The sequence below is a fragment of the Morone saxatilis genome, unplaced genomic scaffold (assembly GCF_004916995.1).
Source record: "Morone saxatilis isolate NCDOM2014 unplaced genomic scaffold, NCSU_SB_2.0 Contig17, whole genome shotgun sequence".
Classification (NCBI taxonomy): Eukaryota; Metazoa; Chordata; class Actinopteri; family Moronidae; genus Morone; species Morone saxatilis.
This window is the reverse complement of record NW_023339729.1, coordinates 17,145,309-17,170,556: the sequence shown is the minus strand read 5'-3', so window position 1 is coordinate 17,170,556 and position 25,248 is coordinate 17,145,309. Positions and strand designations below refer to the sequence as shown.

The following is a 25,248-nucleotide window of genomic DNA, read 5'->3' as shown; positions in this document are numbered from 1 at the left end:
AGATATCAAAGATCCTCTTATTTAGGTGATACTCATTACTCTGAGTGAAAATAAATTGACAATAGTCTCTAATTAATTTCTCTTTTTCTCTCATTGTGGAACTCACTGTTATGTGGGTTACATCAAACCGAGGCATGTTTAGTGTTTACCAGATTATTCACAGACATTCAAAGCCCTAAATCAAAAGCATGCCTCAGAGGAATCCACAGAAAAAGATTGAAAAAACGCCTGCTAAGGTCTAACTAATCAATAATCAATCACAGGACAAAATGAAGAAATGCATTATGCAACAAATAAAGCGAGGGATGATAAAGGATAAGACAGAGTAGCATTTTGCTAAGTCTAACTAATCGACATAGCTAACCTTCAGCACCTATTTAAGTAGTGTGAAAATGGTTAATAAGCCTTTTTCACATAACACTTTTTGGCATGCCATAGTATGAAAAGCACAGGTGTAAATAATAACATTGATGATGGCTGAATTCCATTTCAGTTTCAGGCTCCTGATACTGTTCATGCTGGCTCACAGTCATGTCTTAATGGGATAGAACAGGGCCATTGAAAATGTGGAGATCTTTAGGTGCAAGTTGTAAGTTCTGTGAAAACGAGGGATTTGCGTTGTTTTATATAAATACTGAAGATTGGCTGCAGTCTGCCATCCGCCATCCATCCAGGACTCGCCTCAGAGTCCTCGACTGTGGCAGATCCATCCCATGCCAGACACAAACTTTGAGACACTACCCTCCGTCATCAGACTGGAACAAAAACTTCATGCCACAAGAACAGTTTTCTTCCCGAATGCCATTCAACAAGACCCTGGGACCCCAAATGACCCGGTCTCTAACACTCCCCCATCATCAATATATGTTCCATCATTCTATTACCTACAAACCATTACATTAATGCATATCTTTTGGATTACTATCTTGCACATTGCACACAATCCTTATACTTCATACTGTGTACTTTTGAACATCCCTACATAAAACATTTTCTAATTTATATTTATGCTATTGTTATGCACCAAAATATCACAGCAAATACCACGTATGTGAAAACTTACCTTTAATCCTGACCCTGAGATATGTCTACACCAAACACAGAACAAATCTTGAATAAGATCAAATACAAAACCATGCTCAGTTCTATAACCTTCCTTCTGCATTAGATTTCACATAATGTAATGCTCACTTTGCCAAGGCAGCATCTCTGTGCCAATATTAAATTAGGGCCCTATTTCTGTAGGACATTATTTTAATTATAACATTGGCACACAGATCAGTGTATTGTGCAAACCTTGCTTTAGCAGCAGTCGAGTGTGTGTGAAGGTGTAATAGTAGTGAAATGTCTTGATAAAATGTACAGTATGGGGTTTTGTCAAGATCAATATTTAAACGGCGGCCTTAATATTTTCAAGATTTTCAGTGTTCCCCTAAATTGATGAGCGATGACTTCTCATTTATTCCTGTTTCTTTTCCTTTTTTATTGCTTAAACATGACATTAAGTAGACCATATTTCTGTGTTCAGCCTAAATTGAGCATCAACAGTCTCCCCAGGACCATGTACTGAGAATACACCAGTCATAATAATGATGGATCTAGCTACTTACAAAAAGGTACAGATGCATTTAATGGGCAGTCGAACATTTTAATGGTTATAGGAGCACCTTGGTGCCCTGCTCTAAGCTCTCACAACACCTCACTGTGCTATTCAGTGCAACTGGAATGGAATTATAACGGCATGAACAAAGCACTCTAAATCCTGACCACAGAGACCGTCAATGGACAAACAGCGAGATGGTACTGTTGTATCATCTTTAAGTATACCGGATATCTTGTAATGGCAATGTGTTTTATTATTCCTAAACAAACACACAACAGGAGGGCCAAAGCTGACATATGGAGTATTAAGCCTTGGGATGTGTGCCTCATTTTTCTTAATTCCTTTAAGAGTTGCAGACAAAGCTACAGTTTATCCTACCTAATAATACTGAGATACAGGCAATGAACATATATGGAAGATTTAAAAAGCATATACAATTAAACTAAGAAATTATATCCGATGTGCAGTCAGTTGTAAAATACAAAAAGTTGAGTAACTAATCCACATAGAGTCATATTACCTATGAAATTCACTTAATTCCAGATTGCGTAATCTCACAGAGAATGATTCTACAGTACTGGCCTAAATATTGGACAATCTTGACTATAGTACATAGAAAACGCAAAATATTTCCATAAAAGCAAAACGGTACATGTACCACTGGTACATGAGCACCCTCTAGTGGTACATGGAGGACTTTATTAATAAAAAACATATAAAACCATAAATACTGCTAAATTTCTATTGAAAATACTTAAGTGCAAGTTCATTTTATGAGGTTTATTAGGAATAAACCTGTCTGCAGTGTGAACTGTCCATTGTTGAATCAGGTCGGCCTACGCTACTATTTTACTGTCGGTCATAATGGTGATACCTAATATTTTCTGAGGTGGTACGTAGTATGAGAAGCACTGCAATAAAGCATAATGTCCTACATTTGTATAGCTGGTCTATCAGTCACTCACTCACACTCCTGTCAGGTTGTTGGGAGCAATCAAATTGCGTTTCTCAGAAATGTTTCAGACTGTCTTTTTGTCCCTCTTTGGAGGTCCTCCTCATCAGCATACCAGCAGTTCCTGCCTGATTGTTCAGGAGACGCGTTTGACTCGATTTCACTAATTGGGAATTTATTTTCCCTGCAGCAATAAAACATACACACCAATGTGCACAAGAGTGACGCGATAAGACATTCCTACTGATGGTTTCACATTATTCCATGTACAGATGACAAAAAAGCACCAAAAATGCAGTAATGCGTCAACAAAGACAGGTGAAAAGAAGACTGCAAGCTAGTGTGAATGCTACACGAATGTTAACAATGCAACAGTGAACTTAAGTGTCTCTAAAATCCACAATAAATCCAGAGTATCATGAGTAACTGCACAAACAGCAGCTGATACAAACACCACACACAAAAAAAAATCCATGAATCAATTCAGATTGTTCTCGCTGTGATGATACAATGCCAACCATGGAGTCACTACAACCCCCTCATAGAATCTGCCTTGTACCAGAGCTACAGTCTGTGTATGTGTGTGTGTGTGTGTGTGTGTGTGTGTGTTGGTGTGTGTGTGTGAATGCATTCCTGCACGTGTGTTTGGTTCCTGCAGTTAGATTTATTGGATTTGGGGTTCTCTCCTGCTGTGTGCTCTGTGGTACGAGTGGGCTTGACTCAGTTTCTCTGTGTGAAGCTGGCAACACTTTGGACTGACCTTGCAGTGGAGGTGTCACTATGCAGAGCTGTTGTCATTACTCAATTAGACAGAATTAGGCACTGGCTAACGTGACAGTAGCATGCTGTGAAAACTAACTCAGAATTAGATTCTAGGCTTGGCAAGGTTTGTTTTAATGGAACAGCAACGGAATTAGTCAGTCACAACAGGTCTGTTTTTATATGATGATATATAAAGCCGTAGGATATTATTACCCCTGCATCTCTTTGTAGGAGCATGCACACAGCATGCACACAGCTCCAATAAGTAGCATGGTTAATGTAGTGTTAGGTTAGGATAGATCCTGTTATACCTCTTTCAGACCGACGCAGTGTAAACCTGCGCTGGCGATCGATCTCAATGGGTCAACGTGCATCATCCAACCTGAGTTCAATGCCGGTCAGTCACTGCTTGGCTTTGGCAAACAGGCATTTCTATTAGGGATGGTATCTAATTGAATGTTATTGACATTTAAATGACTTTAATCCGAGCACTCAGCTGGTCTATAAAGGGAAAAAATCAAGAGGGAGACAGTGAAAGCATCTAAGTGGACAGCAAGACAAAAAGCATCAAGAGAGTGACCACTAGAGATGTGTCTTTTATAAACGGTCATGAATGGATCAAACATGGGCTGAATGTGAATTCAGAATACCTGGTATGTGTGTGTGTTTCCTGTAGTACACAGGTAGTAGTATCTGGTTTTTATGAGAGGCCAAGCACGGGTGTGGGCATAGTGCCAAATGCTTTTGTCACTGTAGTAAAAAACAATCCCGTGTGGATGGATGACCTAGATTTAATGATGAAATGTTATTTTTATTATCAAAACTCAATATTTTTTTCATCTTAAAGTGCTCATTTACTACTAATGGGGCAATTTTGTTGGCATGAGGACATACAGAAAAGTACGTATGCTGAATGTGAGTGTGTGTGTGTATTTCTGACCACATGTACATATGCCCACTGTAATAATGAGTCTGCATTTTTTATGTACTATATTGTTGTATCATTTTCACAAAACATATGATAGTTTCCCTTTTAGTTGACTATTAATTTCAATTTAAAATACATTCTTACAATAAACAAGTCAATCCAAAATAAATAAGTAATATTTCTGACTGATACCGATTTGATCGTCTTACAACAACTAAAAACACCTGACATAAAGGTAATAATGCTGTTCAATGTGTGACAACTGGTTGGCCATTGGCTTTAACTAACAACTAAAAAAACAAAAATCTCTAGTCGTGGACAGCCCTAACTGAATGTAAACACAACTACTGTTTGTTTACGAGAAAACTCCAAAAAAGGTACACTTTGGAGTTCCTAAATCTCTACACTGGTTGCAAATAAGCCTTGGAGTTGGGCGCAAATATATGACTGACATCATGCTAGAGCAATATAACCCTGCAAGACCTCTTAGATGTGGACTGCTAGTGGTGGGGCAGGGCAAAACCTAAAAAAGCCTTTTTTAAATTTTTTTATAATGCAGCACACCACTGAACACTGATGGTTTTAGTAATGCCCCAACCATTGTAGTTTTTAAATCCAGACTGAAAATCTGGGACTCCTTGGTACATGGGGCACCAGGTTTCAGGGTGCACAGTTAACTAAATGTTTTTAAAGTCCACGGCTGTATTATTATTGTATTAATAATTAAAATCTTTTTATATTTGTTTATTTTTATTTGTACTTTTCTGAATAATAGAATATCTTTATTATTATTTATTATTCTCTTTTTTGGGATCGTTTTAACCTTCAATTGAGTTGTTCTAACTTTGTAAAGTGTTGTTTTAACTTCTCTGGACCTATCTCTCCCTAGGAAACGTGCTTTATAAATTAAAGTGCTTTGCCTTGGCTGTCAGAATGCTAAGAAATGCACACTAACCAAGCCTAACATTACTGAATATATAATTAAATCCAGCAGCAACTACACACCACAGGAAGAAAAAAAAAAAGAAAAAAAGGTACATGGCCATGAGCAAACACAACAAACAAACAGATGCAGAAATATGCAGCAATTTACAACTTAATCTGAAGCACAACAGATACACAACAAAGCCAGAGGTTATAATAATAATAAAGCTTTACTCACCAAGTCGTACAGTGTTACCATCTCAGGATTAAAGCCTTCAGTCATTATGGAGCTGCAGTAACTGGGCCTTTTCTGCCAGTCCATGTCCACTTCAAAATCCTTCTTCTGACGTCCTTACGTTAGTTTTTTTAATTTATGAAAATTGCATAACGCCTAGGGGGAAAGCGTCAGTCCCAACCATGGTCCTAACGCCATTTCCGCCACTGTTCTTACTCCATAAACTTACGCAAACTTTGGAAAACTGGACTGGGTGAGGCTGTCAGTCCCTGTAGAGGCAGCCAGTGGGGATGGAGGAAGGAGGAGGGCTACACCTGACCGACGCCAGCTTCTCAGGTGTTAAGCTTAATTAACAGAGATTTATGTCTGTCTCTAAAGTTGCTGCACTCTTCCTTCTTCTTCTTCTTCTTCCTGACTTATCTCAGGTGCTGCAGCATCTCCTTAACTTCCTGTGTAGTCTTTGGGTCACAAGACAAGATTTTCTACAACTATTTTTGATATTGGCTAGCTAAGGTTAAGAGCCTGGTGTAATTGTGGTATCCACTTCCTGTGACGTGGATCACCTGACTGGAGTCCCAGCCGATCCCGACCGTCAATGCTCCCACCCTAATTTACAGATTTTATCAATTTGTACAGAACTTTTCATGCGGCCCAAAGTCCTTCCAAAAATCATATAAACTAAAAATGTTGAGTTAAGGCCCCTTTGAAACATCAATAAAATAACAATTACCCTAGCATTACATTTTCCTTTGTTCCAGGGGCAATAAATGTGCTAAATTTGCACTGAGCCTGAGCTGCTGACCACAGTTCCAACTGTTTGAGTACTTTGGACAAACAGATAATGTTGTGATTAGTGTCTCAGGGGTCATTGTATGTTTAGTTGTGTTTTTTGGCCTTTTACTGTAAATTCAATTTCCCCTTGAGAGACAATAAAGATTGAACTGAACTGAACTGAAAGGATAGAACAGCAAATTTCAACTTTCTACAATTTCTTTTTATGTTTTTATGGGTTTTTATTCTATATTTTTATTTTACAGGATACACCTGCATGTTTGTCTGCTTTCATGTAAGAAAACAAACAAACAATCCCAGGGAATGGCAGGAGGGCAAAACAAAACATACATTACCATATGTTGCTATGGTGATGTCCTATTGTTTATATTTATTAATAATATATTATATTATCTCCAGGATCCGAAAAAAGGGTAATTGTAATCCATTACAGTTACAGAAAGAAAAGATGTAATCAGATTACAGTTACATTTAGTAAAAAATGGGGATTATTTAGCAGGATTACATTATTAATACATCAGTTTTTCTTCACAGACTTGATTCAGTGCAGACATTTATAGAACCAGCATCCATTTAAAGTTTCACTTCATCCCACACTTTGGTTTATGACTTAATATTTTCCCCATATTCAGCCTCAACTGTAATTTGTGTTTAGTGCTAATTAGCCAATTTAAGCATGCTAGCGCTCTATGGATGATTAACATGGTTTCATTATACCTGCTGAACATTAGGTGATGTTAGCATTTAGCTAAAAGAGAGGGTGCGGCTGTAGGCTCTTAGTCGTGTTACATTATGATTATGTTCCTATTTGTCATTGCAGTGGGTGATTGTATTTGAGGTGCACAGACATTCAATGTCGCCTCGTCTGACCACTCAAGCCCCACATGGCACTAACACCATCCAGAACGGCTTTCAGCATGTGAACCCTTGCCTGAGCAGAAAAACTCTCATTATTTGATGAAACATTAACACAAGTGGTTTTATATTATAGTTTGATTTATATCAGTAGTTTTCGCTATTTTACTGTTACAGCTGAATAACCCATAAAAAGCTGCTGACCTGGCAGAGAAATGTTCAAAATTTCATCAGTGAAACACTTCTTATCCACTCATTGACCTCTGTGAAAGCACATCCCTCCCGATGGGTAAATATGGACTCCAGCAGACTCCTCATGTGTCCACTCTATTTGAAAGCTAATGTTAATTGTATATAGTTAATAGTTGTGGGGACGATAATAGTTGATGATGGAAGGAAATAACTCTTCTACATCCTTCATGTCTGATAGAATTTTCCTTCTGATTGGCCGAGGCTCGGGCTCAGTAGAGGTCACTCTCTCTTTTCTCATTCAATTACAGACAGACATAAATCAAGTTGTTTCTCCAGCCATTTTGGGCGACTGCTGACCACTTTATTATGACCTTGTTCAAATTAGCAAAGGGTATTTCACTCTTTGCCACTCTTTTCCTTGCTCTGTGTAATTTAAACAGTGACAGCTTTGGCTCATTAAGGTACCATCTGGTGAAAAGCAAAATAAAAGAAGAATGCACTCAATAGAGCAGAGACCTCCAACAGGGCCTAATAATCGTCTCTGTTAATCTAGCTGTTACCCTCACATTCAACAATATACTGGACAGAGTTCTGATTCCTTGGTTTTGGATTATTTGTTTATTTGTTTGCAATCTTTTAATTGTTTTTATTAAATAAAAAGGGGTTACCAGTAGCACAATAGGTTGGTTTCATTTTTACACCAGTTCAACCTGTAAAGCTGGGGCTAAAAGACCACCTCTTGGTGCTAATTAGAAATAATGAGCTGCATCAGTTGTCCATATACCGGTCATATACTGTGAGCTCCTGATATCATCAACTTGTATTAGGGCTTAAGATTACATTAGTTCAAATCAGTAAGGTTTTTTTACTTTGACCTTGTGGAGATCCAGAACCTTTCAGACAGAAAAAAGAGGAATCAAATTATTTAACAAATTTTGTGGACAAAGAAATACATTAAAGTTCATTATACTGAAACCCACACAAACACAGGGAGAACATGTAAACTGTGGTTGGTTTGTCCGTTCTGGGTTACTGTAGAAACATGGCAGTTCAAAGTGGTGAGCTCCATGGAAGGCGACCTGTGGCGTCTGTAGATAGCCTTATTGTAAGGTAACAAAAACATACAGATTCTTATTTTCAGGTGATTATACACTAATGACAACATGGTTATGAATATTATATTACATTTCTGCTAATAGATCCTCCTAAGTCAGTACACTTGCTACCAGTTTCTCACAGAATAAAATTTTAAATTCTATTGCTTCTCCATAAGTCACTGAATGGTTTAGTGTCCAAGATACTTAACAGATCTTCTGACCCAGAAAGGACTTTGCAGACCTCTCAGGTCAGCTGGTTCTGGATTACTGGCTTTTCCCAGAGTGAAAAGCGTGGAGAACCTGCCTTTAGTTTCTGTTCAGCTCAAATGTGGAACAATCTGCCAGAAGAACTAAGATTTGATACAATAAATGGCCTAAATGTTCTAATTGAAGAAGAGTCAGTCCAAACAAGTGTTAAACAGGACTCTTGAGTTCCAAGATGAATTAATCAGCCTATAATAATATTAACTTGACAATGAATAAAATTAAATCTCTGCAAGGTGCGACATACCCCACATGCACGCTGGTGTTGCAGTACTGTCAACCTTCTTTAAACCTGTTTTTCAAAAGGTGTGACATGTATCGCCTACCCCTCACTTACACTGCCCATCTCTCACCCTCTTTCCCTCCTTCACTGACAAGAATGAAATAGACAAAATAGCAGCCCCCCTATTCCCCAACTGTCCATCACTGTAAAGGTCAACACAACACTATGGTCGTGGTCCCCCTCTGAACTCCTCACCCAGCATGACACTGTTCATTACACCTGGAAACAGCAGTCGGCCCCTTCACGTCCACACCACCCCCTCCCCACCTCCAAACTGTCAGTCACTGCCACCCAGGTGAGAAGGTAATTGGGGAGGTTCTGCCCGAGCAAGGCAGCATCCTCTGAAAGCATCTAGAAGGCACAGAATATGTACATGAGCAGCTACCAGTGGTTTTCTCTGAGCCTTTTCAGTATCCATTATGAAAGCTGCTGCGGGGCCTCAGAACTCTGGTGATGGCCCCAGTGGATTTGCTTTAGTTTGCATACCAGACAGACATGTAAAATAAAATCGTATACCAAAGGGCTTCTTTCAACGTGACTGAGAGGCTTTCTGCCAAGCAAGCTTTTGTTCACTCTCTATAAACACACACAAAGCTTCAGATATAACTTCCAACACTTCTCTGACGTCTACTTCATTACGGACTCGATCTTTGGAGATATGTAGGAGGACTATAAGAAAGTGTTGGTGGGCTACATCAGGTGGACCACGTAGAAACATCTACACAACAATGCTAGTACGATAAAAGAGCTTGTGATGTATTCTCCAAAAGAAGCAGCCAAAGAAACATAATAATTAGATCCATCAGGTATCTGGGAACATTTACAGTAAATCCAGCCCCGGGTATTATATTTATAGTGGAAGATCTAAGTCCGGTAACAATACAGGAAGTAGTGTGCCCTTTACCAAGGTCAGGATGTGAAGGTTGGTGTGGTGGATTGGTGCACCACACACATCAGTATATCTGACTTTCATGCAGCTTGCATTATGACAGAATGCAGAAGAAGAAGAAGAAGTTCGCCTTTTTTTCCAAATAACAATATTTCCCTAAAGCCAACTGCTGTTGTTGCTTCACCCTAACTATGGAATAGTCCAATATCAATGAACTTGATTTGACTGATCACACAAGAACAAGTGAACCATGAATCAATAGTATTTCTAAAGAAGCATTATGTTATTGCAACAATAATTTAATGAATTTGTCCTGATTAAAGTGGGACTGTAAGAACATCACCATGTGCAAACCAGAGGTACTGTACTGTATGCACACAAAGATGTGGATGCTGAAACAATACTGCGGCTTGTCTATCATTCACATCCTGTGTCAATATGCTGAACTACCAATCTAATAAAATTAACAGAGGCTTTCTTTTTTAATAATATAACCTTCATAGAAAACATGATTCAACACGTTACAAAATCAGTTAGGCTAAAATAGACAGATAAAGCATAAGAGATCGTGAAGATCAGGAGAATTTGTTTTATTCTTTTTTTGTCAGACTTTCAAAGGAATCTCAGCTTGTTATACACTCCACTTTTATTTAACCTGTGGCTCAGGAATTAGAACGGGCCATCCACTATTTAGAAGGTTTGAGCCTCGGCTTCTCCCGATGCGTGTCCTTGAGCAAGATACAGAATTTCTTCTGATGCTTTGTTATCAGTGTCTGTGAATGTGTTCAGTCTAATGAGCAGTTGGAACCTTGCAGCCCGCTGCCATCAGTTTATAATTAGGTGAATAGGACATGTGAAGACTAGAAAGGTACTGTATGAATGAGTACAGTCCATTTACTGTTTACCATTCCTCTGTTGGAGTACTAACTACTTGCTAGCTGTCAGCTTACCATATTTTTCTTTCCTCTTCAATATGTCTTTAATGAATGAAACAATATACAATCCTGAGAACAAGATGCAAGGGGGAAACCATTTTGACTGATAAGCACTAGCACGTCTTCAGATGGCTGGTGTATTAGAAGTGCCAGCTACAGTAGTTCACCAACCAGTCCTGCAAGTGTCGTCCTTAAGTCACCAAGCTTCTAGAAAGGAAAATTTTGTGAATGATGTGAGGATGACTTTTGCTGTCTGACTCTGCCGGGCCTAAAGAATTTCCTCAGCTGAGAGTGTCCGAGCCTGTGCCAGTGGGACCTTTTCATATTCTCTTGAGATTGAGACATTGTGCCGGGGGAATGGGTGGATTATCGACCGTCTACCAGGATCACATTTTTGCTTTAATCATTGGCTGTACGGCCAAAAACCATTTACATCCTCCCAGTCTGGATTTTCAGAATGAAAACACAGAATGAGACGGTGCAGCAGAGTCTGAATCTGGGCAGCCACACTGAAATACCATGCACACTTGACCTCTTCAGACACATTCAAGGAGTTGAGTTGGAGCTGAAGGATGCATGCGAGAAATTACTGGCACACGGTCTTAAAATGAGCTGTGTGTGTGTGTATGTATGTGTGTTATCCATATTTTTGCAGAGCATATCCTAGCATTCAGAGAAAATCATAAAATGTCTAGCTTCTCCCCAGTTGTTGGCTCCCTTGAAAATAAGAATTAGAATTTGACCCTTTCCTGGAAGAACATCTAAATAGCTAAACGTAAATAAAATAAAGAAGGCAACCCTTGAGGTTTAATTCAATATCTCCACAATAACCATTTGTGTCTTTCAAATCTTGGTGAATGGGTTAAAAAAAGACAAAAGTACGACATCAGGTTGAAGATGATTCGAATTCCACTTCCTCTGATTTAATTTTTGTGTTGCGTTATAAAACCGCAGCCATGAAAGAAGTCCCTTTATGGCGTGTCCATCTGTGCAGATGGCAGAGTCTCCAGTGTGTTCAGTGTCAGAAGTCATCTGACACCAGAGACTGAAAGCCAAAAACCATATTGCAACAGCTGGTTGTATGCTGTTAATCACCATTCTGCCTCAGGGACTTTTAAGTCATTTTGGTCTCCGTCTATTTTCATAGTTGGTCTGAGGGAGGTTTGTTTAACTAGATTAGAACTCTGGTTTAATCCTCTTAATAGAGCACATCTCATGAAGACATCTCTCAAATCAAATTATTAATATCTTACACTGCAGTGGCATTTCAGCTACCCATCTTTATTTCTTTTTAATTATTTCTTCCTAATTTTCAAAGAGAACAGGCTGTCAGCCATCATGTCATGGTTTATTTGGATGACAGAAATGGATACACAAGGATTATTGTAGTTAGACAGCGCCACAGCTAGGAATTAATCCCTCCATTAACTGGACCGTGTTACAACTCCTCTCATGTGGCCCTGTTTCCTAAACACACTTTGGTGATGCACGGATGCCTGATGCATGTAGTGTTAAATGGCCATTAGCGGTACAATGTGGATACATAAAGACCTTATTCATTATCAGCGACTAAACTGCTGAATTATCTAAACTAGTGTCCCGCGAGCCGTTATTGGGACAATTATGCTTGTCGATGCTTTTGATTTGATTCACGAGAGATCAAGGTCGTGTTAAGCAATCAATTGATTTGCTCTCCCTGTTTTAATGGCGGGTTGTGTCGTGATGCCTGTAGGCTTGATAGAGCCGATTTCTGAAAGGAATGCATTGTGCTGTCTCTTAAAATGAAGTAATTCACTGGAATCACTTGGCATGAAAGGAGGTTGCAGCCAGGTTTCCCAAAGACCAGACAAGCTATGTACTTCACAGTTTGGGTTTCTTGCCTTGCTGACTGGTGATGTTTCAGGCCTCTGTTGATTCCCAGCTGTCCAACCGCTGTTCCTCTTTCCCCATCCCTCCTTTCTTTCCCCTCAACAACTCAGCGGGCTTAAGAGAGATTGACAAGGACTTCAGTGGTCAATACTGGCTTATATACCTTGACATGGAGTCAGCAGTTAACTTTGAGACCATGAGAAACAGATACAGCTTAACTGTTCAATACATGGATGGCAAGCTAACAGACAAACTGTATTTTAAGGGAATATAATAACAAAATTAGGAGTTTGCTTTGAGCTAAATGCTAATGTGAAAAGGATAACAATCACAATTGTAACATGTTGATGTTCAGCAGGTAAGACTTACCATGTGCACCAAGTGTGTTAGCATGCTGACATGTGTTAATTAGGCAATGAGGCTGATGGCAATGTCATTAGTTTTGCAGGTACCAAAGTGGCGGACAAATAGACCACCATCCCCATAGCCACACAGCTAAAAATGTCTGTGTTTAATGCAAGTTTTGTAAGTGTATTCGACTTTTGTGTGGAGGACCTGATAAAATACCACAAAGATAGGAGTAACATTGCTGACCCACAACTAATTATCTCAAGTCACAGTGAAGTAATGGGACTTGACCTGTGACCCTGAATCAATACGGCCATTTTTGTAAGCTTTTAGTACTAATAGATTTTTTGTCTCCTCTGGAGCAGGTCTTGCATGGCAATTTCTAATGATTATGTCGGATCCTTCAGATTAATAAAAGGCATCACAGCTGTAATACTCACTCACATATTTATACTGTACTCAGAGTGCTGCAAATGTGACGGTAAGAAAAACGTGAAACTTTGAAGGTCAAGTTGAGGGATTTATTAGAGAAGGGTGAATATAAAGGTACTGTATGCAGGGATTTCTATTCTCTGAGCAAAACCACAACTAGTCAAACCTCTCCATCTATATTTATACGCTACACAACTTCCAATCAAGGTCATCATAGTTAGTGATGTAATCATTAAATAAATGGAATTTAAAAAGGCAATACAATAGACCATAAGTGTGCTTTGGAAAAAACACCATATGGATTATTATTATAATTATCAGGAACATGGAAACTACTTGGATGCCGACACTTCCAGGTATCTTAAACATAAGTTATTCCTAGCACTACAGGTTACATTCAAATTGAAAAAAAAAATAAAATATACCAAGAGGGAGCATACCAACACTGACATATTCCCTTCAGAATAACTCTACTGAACCATTCAGGATTTCCTTTCATACAGTTTAAATGTGTATACAAGCAGGATATCTACTGCCACAAATTTTTAAAATGCCGCTCTTCTTCCTCTGATATGTCTCTTTTTTTAACTCCCATAATTTCAAAAGTACTTGTGTCACATTTTGGCTCTCACATATTAAGCTACAATAAGATCGATAAATAGTGTTAGGTGTGCGCTGGTGTCCTGTGAGCCATGAGGCCCACAGTGTTCACAGGAGCCGTAGTGTGGCAGTTTAACATGTACTGTAGTCCTCCTGAGGTGTCACCAAGCACACACAGGGCAAACAGGTGGGTTAACACAATGTAAAAAGGGACTTTTTCTTCAACTTGTCGCCGTCATGATTTGTTGTTTTTCTTGGGTTAGCATGACGTTTTTTTTTTTTTCTTAGAAGGAGTCCATGGCCTTGAATTCGCTGAGGGCCTGGACAGGGGAGATGTGTTTCTTCTGGGAGCCTCGTCGCACACGTGTCTGGCACTCCTCGGGCTTCTCCCTTTTTACCAGTGGCTTCTTCTCAGGGGCCTTCATGCGCCAAGACACCACGGGTGAGTTGACAGCCGCAGTTCCGTACACCTTCTGGTACTTGGTGGAGGCTACATAAGACGCCTTTACAGTCAGCACCACTGCGTTCATTAGGTTCTTGGCTGCTTGGATCAGGGAGGTGGCGCTATCCAGCTACAAGAGGGCAAGGAGAGTTGGAGGGGAAAGAGAGAAAAATTAGGGGTCAGCTAAAAAAAGGACAAGCACTCAACAAGAACAATGGGACATATTAGCTACATACAGTACCTAGGAGGTCTGTGCCGCAACTGGCAATTAAAAAGGATGAAAACATGGCCCTCGCTATATGACATCTTATTTTAGCAGTTCTTAATTAGCAGAGGCAGGGGTCAGGTGTACCTCTGTCTCCTTCTGTTTTGTTTGGCTGACATTTAAGGGTCGACGGCCAGTGGGCCTCCTCCTCCTACCTCACACTGAGACGAGTCAACTGCTTAGATTTAATGAGTGTGGACTCCAGCTGGCCACCATGAAAAGGTTAAAATCTCAGCAGGGCTTGCATATCTCATGTGAGACGAACGATAATAGAGTCCTGAGAAATCACGAAGAACTGTATCAACATGAGATGCAAGAAAACCCAAAGCAAAGAAGTCAAATCTGATTTTAATTACAGGAACAAATCATACTAGGGTTATTAATAAGGAACCTTCACCTTTTCTCTCCTGATAGAAAATCTGAATTCAATGCGGTGCTTTTTTTTTGTCAAAAAAAAAATCTTTTTGATTTAAAATCAAACACTGTATAGCCCTGATTCTTCTCGATGTTAACATAATATTACAACACATTATCTCTTAATTATCTGGGAATAAATCAACATCTTTTTAAAATTGAACACATTTGATTTATATTGTTTTGTTTGTTTGTTGTTACTTCTGATGAAAAGGTATTTAATGTGGATCAGTGTTCTCTATTGCTGCCTGTCCTGCAAAAGAGATCTCTCTTTCGTGGAGTTTTTCATGATCTTAATTGAGGGTCTGAATTAAGATTGTATGAGGCCTCCGAGGCAAATTTGTGATTTTGTGCTATACATATTAAATAAAAATGGACATGATACCATATTAGTTTAATTTGAAAAAACCCACTTAAAACAAAATACATGTCTACAGATACACACACCTAATCAATAAAGACAGCAAAAAGTTGCATTATCATGTTATAGAGCCAATTACAGTTTGACACACGATTATGTTGATGATAAAGCATTCTAACAATTCTAATTTAAAAGAAAAAAACATACATCTGACTGCTGCTGAAACAACACATGCATTAAATAACCTTTTAGTACAAAATAATTATAAAGGAAAGTTAAAAAGAGAGTTACATTAATATGAGGATAACTCTGGTCAAACTATTCAATATTTTCCATTGAAACTGAAACCTTTGAAATGGAGAATATGCAGCAAAAGTAGTAGTTAAGTTAAAAGTTAAATGTCAAAAGCAAGCCATGTGGGATAATTGACTGATTTTACTTTGAGCAGTGATAGGATTCATGAGGCATGAAAAATACAAATGGAAAAAAAGTCTGCGGTGCATCTTTTTGATATTATTAGATGGTAATCGGTCTGAAACAATTACATCAGCCTTAAACTGCAGGACCCTTCATCTGGTCTTCCAAGCTTCATCGTGACCTTGAACTAAAAGATTTGCCCACCCGTAGTGCATAAAAATGGTCTTAAATTAGCCAAGTCTTGTGATTCAAGCCTAAAAACCTCAGAGATAGTGCAGCTGGCCATTAACTGCTCTGTATGGATAGACTTACCCCAGACACGATGAGCTCTCCACCCAGATTCTGAACCTCAGCTTTCACCTTGCTGCAAATGTTGAGCTGATGACAGTACAGGGCAATTCTCTGCAGGTAGGCCAGCAGATCCTGCTTGCATGCTGAATCAGGGCACTGAATGGAAAAGAGGCACAAGAAAATACATTGTCAAAACACACAAAAAAATTAATAGCCATAAGTGAGCAACTGGTGTGATTTGATACGCTCAAATTTATTAAGCGTGTCTATTTTTGAATGACTTGGTACATGGCACATTTTTATAGACAGATTCCAGTACATAAAAAACAACAACAGAGGGAAAACATGTCATAAATAAATCTTGACTCATACTACAGGGCTACATCATTTACAGGCTCACATAGTCATAGAGAAGCTTGATATCTATTTGGACCTATCTTCCATTTTCCTTCTGATCACCACTTATTCTACTAAACCACACAGTCCCACTTGTGTCAGAATCTATCTTTTAGGAGTTATTGGCCAAACTAGCATAATGACATCTCACTTCTTGTTTGTATGTTTTTAGTAAAAAAAAATTATTTTGACTAGTCAGTAAATTACATGTTTATTTTAAGGTTAAAAGTGGAGGCAATGGTAGGTTAGCTGGAAGAAAGTGCATATGATCATGACAGAAATTAAATCCATCATTACAATGGTTCCCATTGGTCAGGGTTGATCATGTTTGCCTTTCTGGCACAGTGTCTCTTGTGACTGGGAAGTCCTATGAAAGAGTGACAGTCTCTATTGCAGAGGTTGCATCGTGTATGGTTTCAGGTCTGGTCATGTTGCGGTGATCGTTTCTGTAGGCCCACTTCTCTGCTGCAGTGCCCGTCAGTCTGTTTCCCTGTCTTGAGGTGTTGGTGCGTAGTGTGTCCCTATGTCGTGCATTCTGCTGCAAGAGACTCAAAGGACTTCGTGTCGATGTCAAGAGCCTTCATGTCTCTCTTGCAAACATCTTTGTAGAGCAGGTGGCCTTGCTTGACATCCCTACATATGTTGAAGGGCTCAGAAGAGAGAGAACTACACTGTTCCGTTCATGTTGTTATAAAAGGATTCAATCACTGCAGTTTTGGTATAGAACCTATCTTTAGGAGAATCTGAAAACTTCCTTCCCTGCTAACCAGATCAAATAACTTGGTCAGGTCAATGAAAGCAACACAGAGGCATCTGCTGTTTTCTGCACTTCTCAGGGAGCTGGCGGAGGGAGAAGATCATGTCGACTGTTGACCTTTCAGATCAGAAGCCGCTCTGTGACTCTGGATAAACGTGTTCGGCCAGCAAGCAGACAAGTCAGGATGACTCAGGAACAGACTTTGTCTACGATGCCGGGGAGGGAGATGCCTGTGTAGTTGTTAGTCGCTTCTCTCACCCTTGTTCTTGTAGAGGGTGATCATCTTGGCGTCTCTCATGGTAAAGTTCCTTTTTGCCAGCAATGATCCAAGACCTCATGCATTGGAAGCAGTAGAGTGGTAGATGCCATCAAGGCACTAGCTCTGTCATTGAGCCAAAGAATGTGGAGGAAAAAAAGGTTGTTGGCCTTATTTCAGGGATTATTCTCAAAATCTACAGCTGCTTATTACAGCAGTACCATCTGGTTTTAAAGTGTGTATGTGTTTTCCAAATAGGTTTGAGATGTGACTTCTCCACCAAATTGGACTGTTATAGGAATCATGGGTATGTTGAGGCTGTTTTAAAGCAGAGAAAAACAAGAATAACAATCCTAACAAAAACAGTAGGATTCCAGCATTTTGGGTCACTAATTACATTTTTTCACTGAGCTTGGAAGATGTAGCTCAACAGTTGAGTTACACTGCAGGGTGTCAAACTGATTCATTTCACGTAAAACAAGTTTGTCACAGCTTGGTGTCCAAGAAGAAAACAGATCAATCAACTTTGAATGGCCATAATACTTTGAAACACATAGACTTGCTTCCACAACAAGCTTTCTATGTATCCATCTTTTGTTTGAACTAGAAGTTCTGACCTGGTCCTGCTGGCCTTTGTGCTACTTCAACAGTGAAGAAACCAATCATTCAGAGCAGCAAATGGACTAAAAAGGAACATGAAGACAGCCTCCTCAGGTCTCCTACTATCACACAGTTTTCCCCTATTATTCCATCTGGAAGTCAGCTATGGTCCACTAAGCTCCCAGTGGGTTAAGAACACTGCATCAGCTGCTTAAACACTGCGAGCATCATTTTGTAGCAACACCTTTCCTCTAGTCATTAATATTAAACGGCCCTCCTAACTAGGACATTCAGCAGCTCTGTGTGGGGACATACACAGCTCATTTCCTTGTCTTGTGGGCTCGGGTAGAAAGGAGGTGGCAAGTTAAACATCGAGCTGTGATATGAATATACCCCCTCCAGGACATGCAGCTTTCCTGGCCACCAATCCTCTCCTTTTCTCTCTCAGAAGACAAATAGTATTGATTGGCCACAAGTGCCCTTCACTGATGGTCACAAAAAGCGAGTAAAGCACAGCCTTCCAAAATCAAATGTTTGTTTTCTTCAACCTACAAATATAATTGGAAAAAGAGCAACTCAAGGTGTGATTTACATTAATAGTTTTGGCCACTATCAAGGCAGGATTTTCAATAACACAGTAAATAAGACCAAGGCTGCCACCAGCATCCAGCTTTTCTCTCAGTAAATGGCACTGAATGCAGACTGGGGTGGAGCTGCTAGCTCATAGAGCAGCCAGTGAGGCAGAGGGAAGCTTCTCCTTGGGCATTATCACTGCACCGCCAGTCCTGGCTAGCATCACTGCTAACTGCACTTCACACTGCTGGCACACACACACAGACACACTGCTGCCCCAGGCAAGTTTGATGCAGACATGACACAATTTTTCCCTATTGTACAGTTGACTAATAGCCCGTTTCTCCAACAGATTCCCTGTTGATGTAAATAAACTGTATGGCCCATTACTTTGCCAGGCCCATTGAAGCTCTCTCTATCTCTCTCTGTCCATCATAGTGAAAAAAAAGCATTTATTACAGAATAGTGAGGAAGCAGTGTGGTTCACTGCAATAATTTACTCGGCCTTTCCGAAACTCCTCCTGACCTCAGTGCTTTCTGAAATATTTCCTGTTTAGTCCACAGAAACATGTACAGAAACTCTTTTTGTGTTGTTTTTTTTCCGCACAAATAAGCCCAAAATGAATGCACTGTGCTCCCGATGGATAATTCGGGACGATTATGTGAACTCTGGTGCTGAAATAAGGGCAACACACTATCAGAGTGTGGCAGTCTGTCAAAACACAAGTCACACCTCACACTGATGCTGCATTTATAAGCAGGCTGAGATTGACCTTTCCTAAATTATTTAGAGTGTAAAACGTAGTCATTTTTAGCCTATTTTCAACCTCACCACTTTCTCTTTAATTATTATTATTATAATTAATTGTGGCACTTTTCTATAGTATTTGTGCTTCTGCTCCATTGCATATTCTGTGGTGTGGTAGCGGGATGTTGGAGAGAGAGAATGAGGACATGAAGATGGTACAATGACAGATTCAAATAGAGCATGTTACACACAGTTACACAGTATGCCTTATACTGAGCTGATGTCAGCTGTCACCTGTCAGTTATTTCAACAAAACTGGTAATCTTTCTATTTGCTCATCCAGTCTCTGGAATCTCAGTGAGCACTACTCTGTACTCCATTCTTGTTATCCGTCTTTTGTCTGGCATTTTGCACATAAAAGTGGTGTTCCCAGTCAGGAAAATCTTTCAAACATCCTGTTCTTTTTAAAAAACACATTAGCATTAAATTAACAGATGGTTTTGCAACCTGTCATGTTGCAATATACAGATCAGTAGAGAGCAAGTGGTGTGAGAGCATAAAAACATTTTCTCTTCTTTTTCTCTTCTTACGGCGTATTTCTGAGGCATTAGTACGAACAGTAAAAAAGTTGCATAGTCATAATACAGTTGGTGTCACAGTAAAGTGAGAATGTGGACGTTTGAGCCTATACTTGACAGGTGAGTGATTTTCACAGGCTTTGGTCTGGGTTGTGTGAACAACAGTTGAGGAATTCAGTCAGGGAATTTATTGTTGTATTGATTTATTTAAAGGGGTGCAAGTATCCAATTTTTCACAAAAAACCCAGGAAATAATTTGTGTGTATGTGCGTTTGTGTGTATGTGCATGTGTGTGTGTGTGTGTGTTAGGGGTTACAGGTTTTCAAACTGCTGAGAGACTTGCAGGGGGCTGGTAAGGAGAGACACTAAGCAAAGATACTGTGTGAGGTGAAAGAGACAAATGCATGCTGGTGTTCTAACAATGGGAAGTTAGTTATGTGTTGTTTTGCCCCGCTGATTTGGCTGCTCACCAACACGGTCAACAGTTGGAGCTGCACCAGAGAAAGTCTGAGGAGGCAGTTAAGGTGGTTTTAAAGTACGCTAATTGCCCAAATTTGTGTACTGTGTTTCATAACTCAGTCAAATCTGAACACAAAGACATGATACACGTATTTTTAGATTCAGTGATTCAGACTTAAGCTTTCTGGGGATATCACTGCAGATTGTCAGAAGGATTACATGGTTCTTTTATGTATCTAGAAATATTTATAATAATTTTGCATCTACAGGCATGAGGGACAGAGACACTGACATATCATGGATAATATTCGATTTAAAACAGAGAGAATCTTTTAATTTTTGTCAAGCTACAGACAACGCTGTTGTCTAACTTCCTGAAAACTGGACAATTCTGAAATTTTCACTTAGCAATAGCATTCATTTTGAAGATAGTCGGTACTGACTCCTTTGTAGCCAGCTCCTGTTAAACTGTAGTTTTTGTTTTTACTGAGAAGCCTTTTAATTACACATCAGTCACACTTGGTTTCATTGCTGTCAGTAGAGGCAACCACAGCTTTGCTATTGTTGTTCTGGATTTAATGCGACAGAGCCTTCCGCTGTGACAACTAAAGTGAAACCCAGAAGTCTGAATACTTTGCTTCAAACATGCATGTGTTTAGCAGCATTTATAAATAATAACTTGACACTTAAGTTATTTAAATTCTTTAACACTACCCAATTATGAAACTGAAAAGGTCACAAAAGCAATGCAAAAAAAAGGAGAAAAAAAAGAAGAGTAATCTTGAAACAGGGAAATAAACAAGAAAAGCCTATTTGAAATCCCAGTTAGAGGCTAAGGCAGGCGACACTCTGCATTTTTGTTACTGCCAACAAATCCCATGAAAAGACCAAACAATGGATTGATCCTACTGACAAGTATTGTGAGCCCCATAGTGGCTGGGTAACACTTCCCTTCATTACAATAATCACTGCCACTGTAGTTTATTTTGAGTCAATCCCACGTACATCGTCCTGCTGCCATAAATACTCACTTGTGCACCAAATGGTGTTAATGTGTGTCCAAGAATAGCCCCCAAGAACTGCGCTATTCACTCCTTTTTGAGGAACTTTATATAACAATACTGACCTTAAAATAACTATACTGACATCAACGACCACCAACACGACAAATATATCTGAAGCTGCTGCAGAATTACTCAGCAATCAAACACTGCCTGTCTTAAGCAGAGTGATGCATACCCTTACATGTTATTGCTGTTCATAACTCTCAACAGTCAATGTATGTGTCAGTGTAGGTGCGTCTAATGTTGTACAGCTATTTAAGTTGTGTTTGTCTGTAGGAGCCATACTTAAAGAATAAAGCAGAGCAGGGGAAAACGGAGTGGGAGAAATAGAGTAGAAAAAAAGGCATTGCTGGAGTGAAATGGGGTGAGGTGCCTCGAGGGGTTTTTCTATGTCAAGTGCTGTGCTTAAATGACTATGAAAGAGCTTGCCGTCCTCCCACCCTTCCACGCAGAATTGACTTCGGCTTCACACGTGTTCATCAATGGGGCTGATGTGCAGTCATGGCGACAAGGTTTGCTACTTAAGGGACCTGTCTGAGAGCAGTATAGCAGCCTTTATTTTTACTGTCAAAGCACAGTGTTCTCGACAAGCACAGGTTACCTACCGTAATGTGTGAATGCAAAATACTTGTCCTCTTCGTCCGGAATGAAGACAAATAATCAGGGGTATGTTATTTGTTGTGTAATTCCACTAAGATGCATGATAAAAGCAAACTTTTGCTGTTTTAACTTTTAATAACTCATTTCATTCACTGAATGGCATGGCTAACAGATGCCCCAAATGCCTCACATGAAAAAACTTTTACAACAAATACATGTTGGAAATAAAAAGGTCCTCAAGCCCCCTTTATTTCCTGACACAGCTCTGATGTCTCTGGAAGTGCAACAGAAGGCTCTGAATATTCAGTAAACACTGGTCTAGGACCCATTTAAGTGAGAATTAAAAATGGCAAGCCACCTGCTCTTTTTATTACAGCAACTGTTGATTCAGACACAGGCTCTGCCGGTGATTTGCCATGTGACAGATTCACTCCCACCTAAACCCTGTTAAACTCCGATTATCAGCAGCCTACGAGCTAAGTATTAATACATAAGCACACATGTTTGTGCTTCCTCAGTTCTTTCTGTCCTAGATCCTGCTCTGAACAACATACACAAGCCGTGACGCTGGATGAGACATGCTTTCCGGGACAAATGCTCTCACACATGGAAACATGCAAAAATGTTTATAAACAAGGCTCATACAGACTGAAACTCTTGCTTTTCATCTCTCTGTTTGTGGTAATTATTGCATAACAGACAGAGTTACGCATTCATAGCCTGAAACTTCATTCTGTAGTGCAATATGCTCTGGAGAGCAGGACGGTGTGACATGAGGAGAACAGTGCCAGCTTTGACTAAAGATGCCTTCTGGTCAGTTGAAAGCTTAGCATACTCTATGGTCGCTCAAACTGACAGGCATTCTGCACTGTGTTAACAGCAGCAGGTTTGCTGACATATTTTTGTGAAGGGACATATTGTTACAAGAAGGTACGGGGTTAAAGAAAATAATAAATATAACAAATATATAATTGTTTGTGTGTTTCCTCTAATCTAACTTCTGCATGTTCCTTTGATTATGTACAAAGTAGGATAGGATCACAGCTACTTAATGAATTAATGCGGTTTTAATAAGTATATATTGCCTTCACAGGACATATTGATGAAGGCTTTTTTTCCTGTGCTAGATTAGGATAACTCCAGCCGCAAAGCAGGTCATTTTTCTGTTGACTTCCTTCCTTTTTAGTAAGCAAGACATCAGTTTACATACTTTAATTAAAATTTGAAATGTGAAAGGGGTCACTTGTAGTGACCGATATTCATAACGGAGAGTTAATATTGGACTTAAATTGCTGGATGTCAGATTTATAAGGTGATAAAATGTTACATGTCAATGTTGTGTTTACAGCTTGTTGCACACACACACGCACAAATAAATGAATGCAGGTTTAAAATAGAAACATGTTGAGGACTGTGCAGCCTTTATAGACGTGTGATTCATGTTATTGCATGGATAGCCACAAACATTTACATAAAAGAGACATATCCTCTTGATCTTACAGCACAAAATACAATTAAGTACTGTGAATTGTTTAGAATTTGGTGCAGGATATTGAAGTTAAAACAGCTTTGTTGGAGTTGCAGGACTTCAAAAAAGTATTTGACTATTGTGATTGTAAATACTGATGTGAGGTCCAACATTTCTAATCTAAGCAGCACTGGAAAGAAGCCCAGCTTGCGATACTGAAACCAACAATAATTATTCCAAGGGTTTGCTAGCTAACAGCAGTTGCAATTACAATGACAACAGGCTGCCTTAATAAATCAGTGAGTCTTGTGCCTAAGTGTATTCTCACTGCTTATTAGAGACAGATGAAATGAAGAAGGACATTATGCATTACCTGGAGTGCTGCATTCTGAAATACCTCCACTTCATTTGCTGTATGCACACATACACAGCGTACACCCACACATTTCTTTTCACTCCCATCTTCCCTCGGCACAGCACCGATTGATTAGATATTGAAAATGGTCTGTCAGCGTGTTTTAGAGAGGTACTCATCTGATAATGAATGCAACACCTCGGTTGAGAGCTAATTATATTAGAGACACAACTCGGTTCTGCTGTCTTGCTCTCTCAGTGTTGGCCCCATAGGGAGACGAGGTCATGCAGCAACACCACCACTCCAGCTGGGCTCGTCAATGCCCACATTAAAGATTTCCAATGGCCATGCCCAGTTACTCTAACTCAAAATGTGTTCCGTCGCCAACAATGACGACACATTTAAAGACAGTTTCAGTTTAATAGAAAGTGTAATGATAAAGAATGACAGACACAGTTGCACAGGTACCTGATCTGCGACAGCACGGGCCAATTTGTCCATCCTGGAACCAGCCTCTGCAATCTTCTTAGCTGCGTTGATCACATCTGAGGAGTTCTTCAAGGGGCCTTTGCCTCTGGGAAAATCCAAAGAGTGAGAAAGAAGGAAGAACAGAATGTGGGTGGAGTTGCAGAAGCAGAAGACATGCAGAGCTTCCCATTAAAGGCCGAGCTCAAGCCTGTGTCACACAAGTTCGTACAGCAGTTAAATTGCTGTGGCTGGCGGAATATTACAATTAATGCCCAATACACAATAGCCCATATAAAGGATGTGACAACAGTTAAATGTACAGTATATCTTTGTCCCTAATGATGTATCACAGAGATGTGAAACATCTTTGATGCACAAAGAAACAAGTGTTTTGTTTTTAACAGCAAAACAAGAGAATTTTCTAAGCAGTTACAGTAGGAAATAAAATAGGAGACGGAAATAATGGCCAACAACTGAGCCTGTGATCTGTGTTGTGTTTTCTTGATTTGCCAACACAGGGGGGAATTTAATGTGGCTAAGATAAGTGTGTTAGCCTGTGTGATATGTCTCATTTTAGTCAGTGCTCAGCTTAAGTTTCCACTCAGTTTGTTCATGCCAATCTGAGTAACCGGGGTCAATGCCAAGTAATAATGGTGCAGTCACAGCACAGCAGTCATAATATGACTAATCACTCATGGCTCTGATTTTATTTGCTTTTTTTATTTTTGGTTTGTTCCACGCCATATAATTGTGGAGTCGATCACAACCCCATACAA

General features: G+C 39.6%; 1 protein-coding gene across 2 annotated transcripts in view; it reads right to left on the bottom strand.

Annotated features, from left to right (window-relative positions):
• Window positions 1-13,435: 13,435 nt before the first annotated feature.
• Window positions 13,436-25,248, bottom strand: part of ctnna2 (catenin (cadherin-associated protein), alpha 2) — a 291,364-nt gene continuing 279,551 nt past the window's right edge. The window contains exons 16-18 of one of the 2 annotated variants that reach the window (XM_035659487.1): window positions 24,473-24,578; window positions 16,172-16,306; window positions 13,436-14,532 (exon numbers count right to left, since the gene is read on the bottom strand). In XM_035659487.1, the coding sequence (XP_035515380.1) occupies window positions 14,245-14,532; window positions 16,172-16,306; window positions 24,473-24,578 (529 nt within the window). In that variant the 3' untranslated portion in view covers window positions 13,436-14,244. The remainder of the gene's footprint in view (window positions 14,533-16,171; window positions 16,307-24,472; window positions 24,579-25,248) is intronic. The other variant, XM_035659486.1, reaches the window with a different exon arrangement.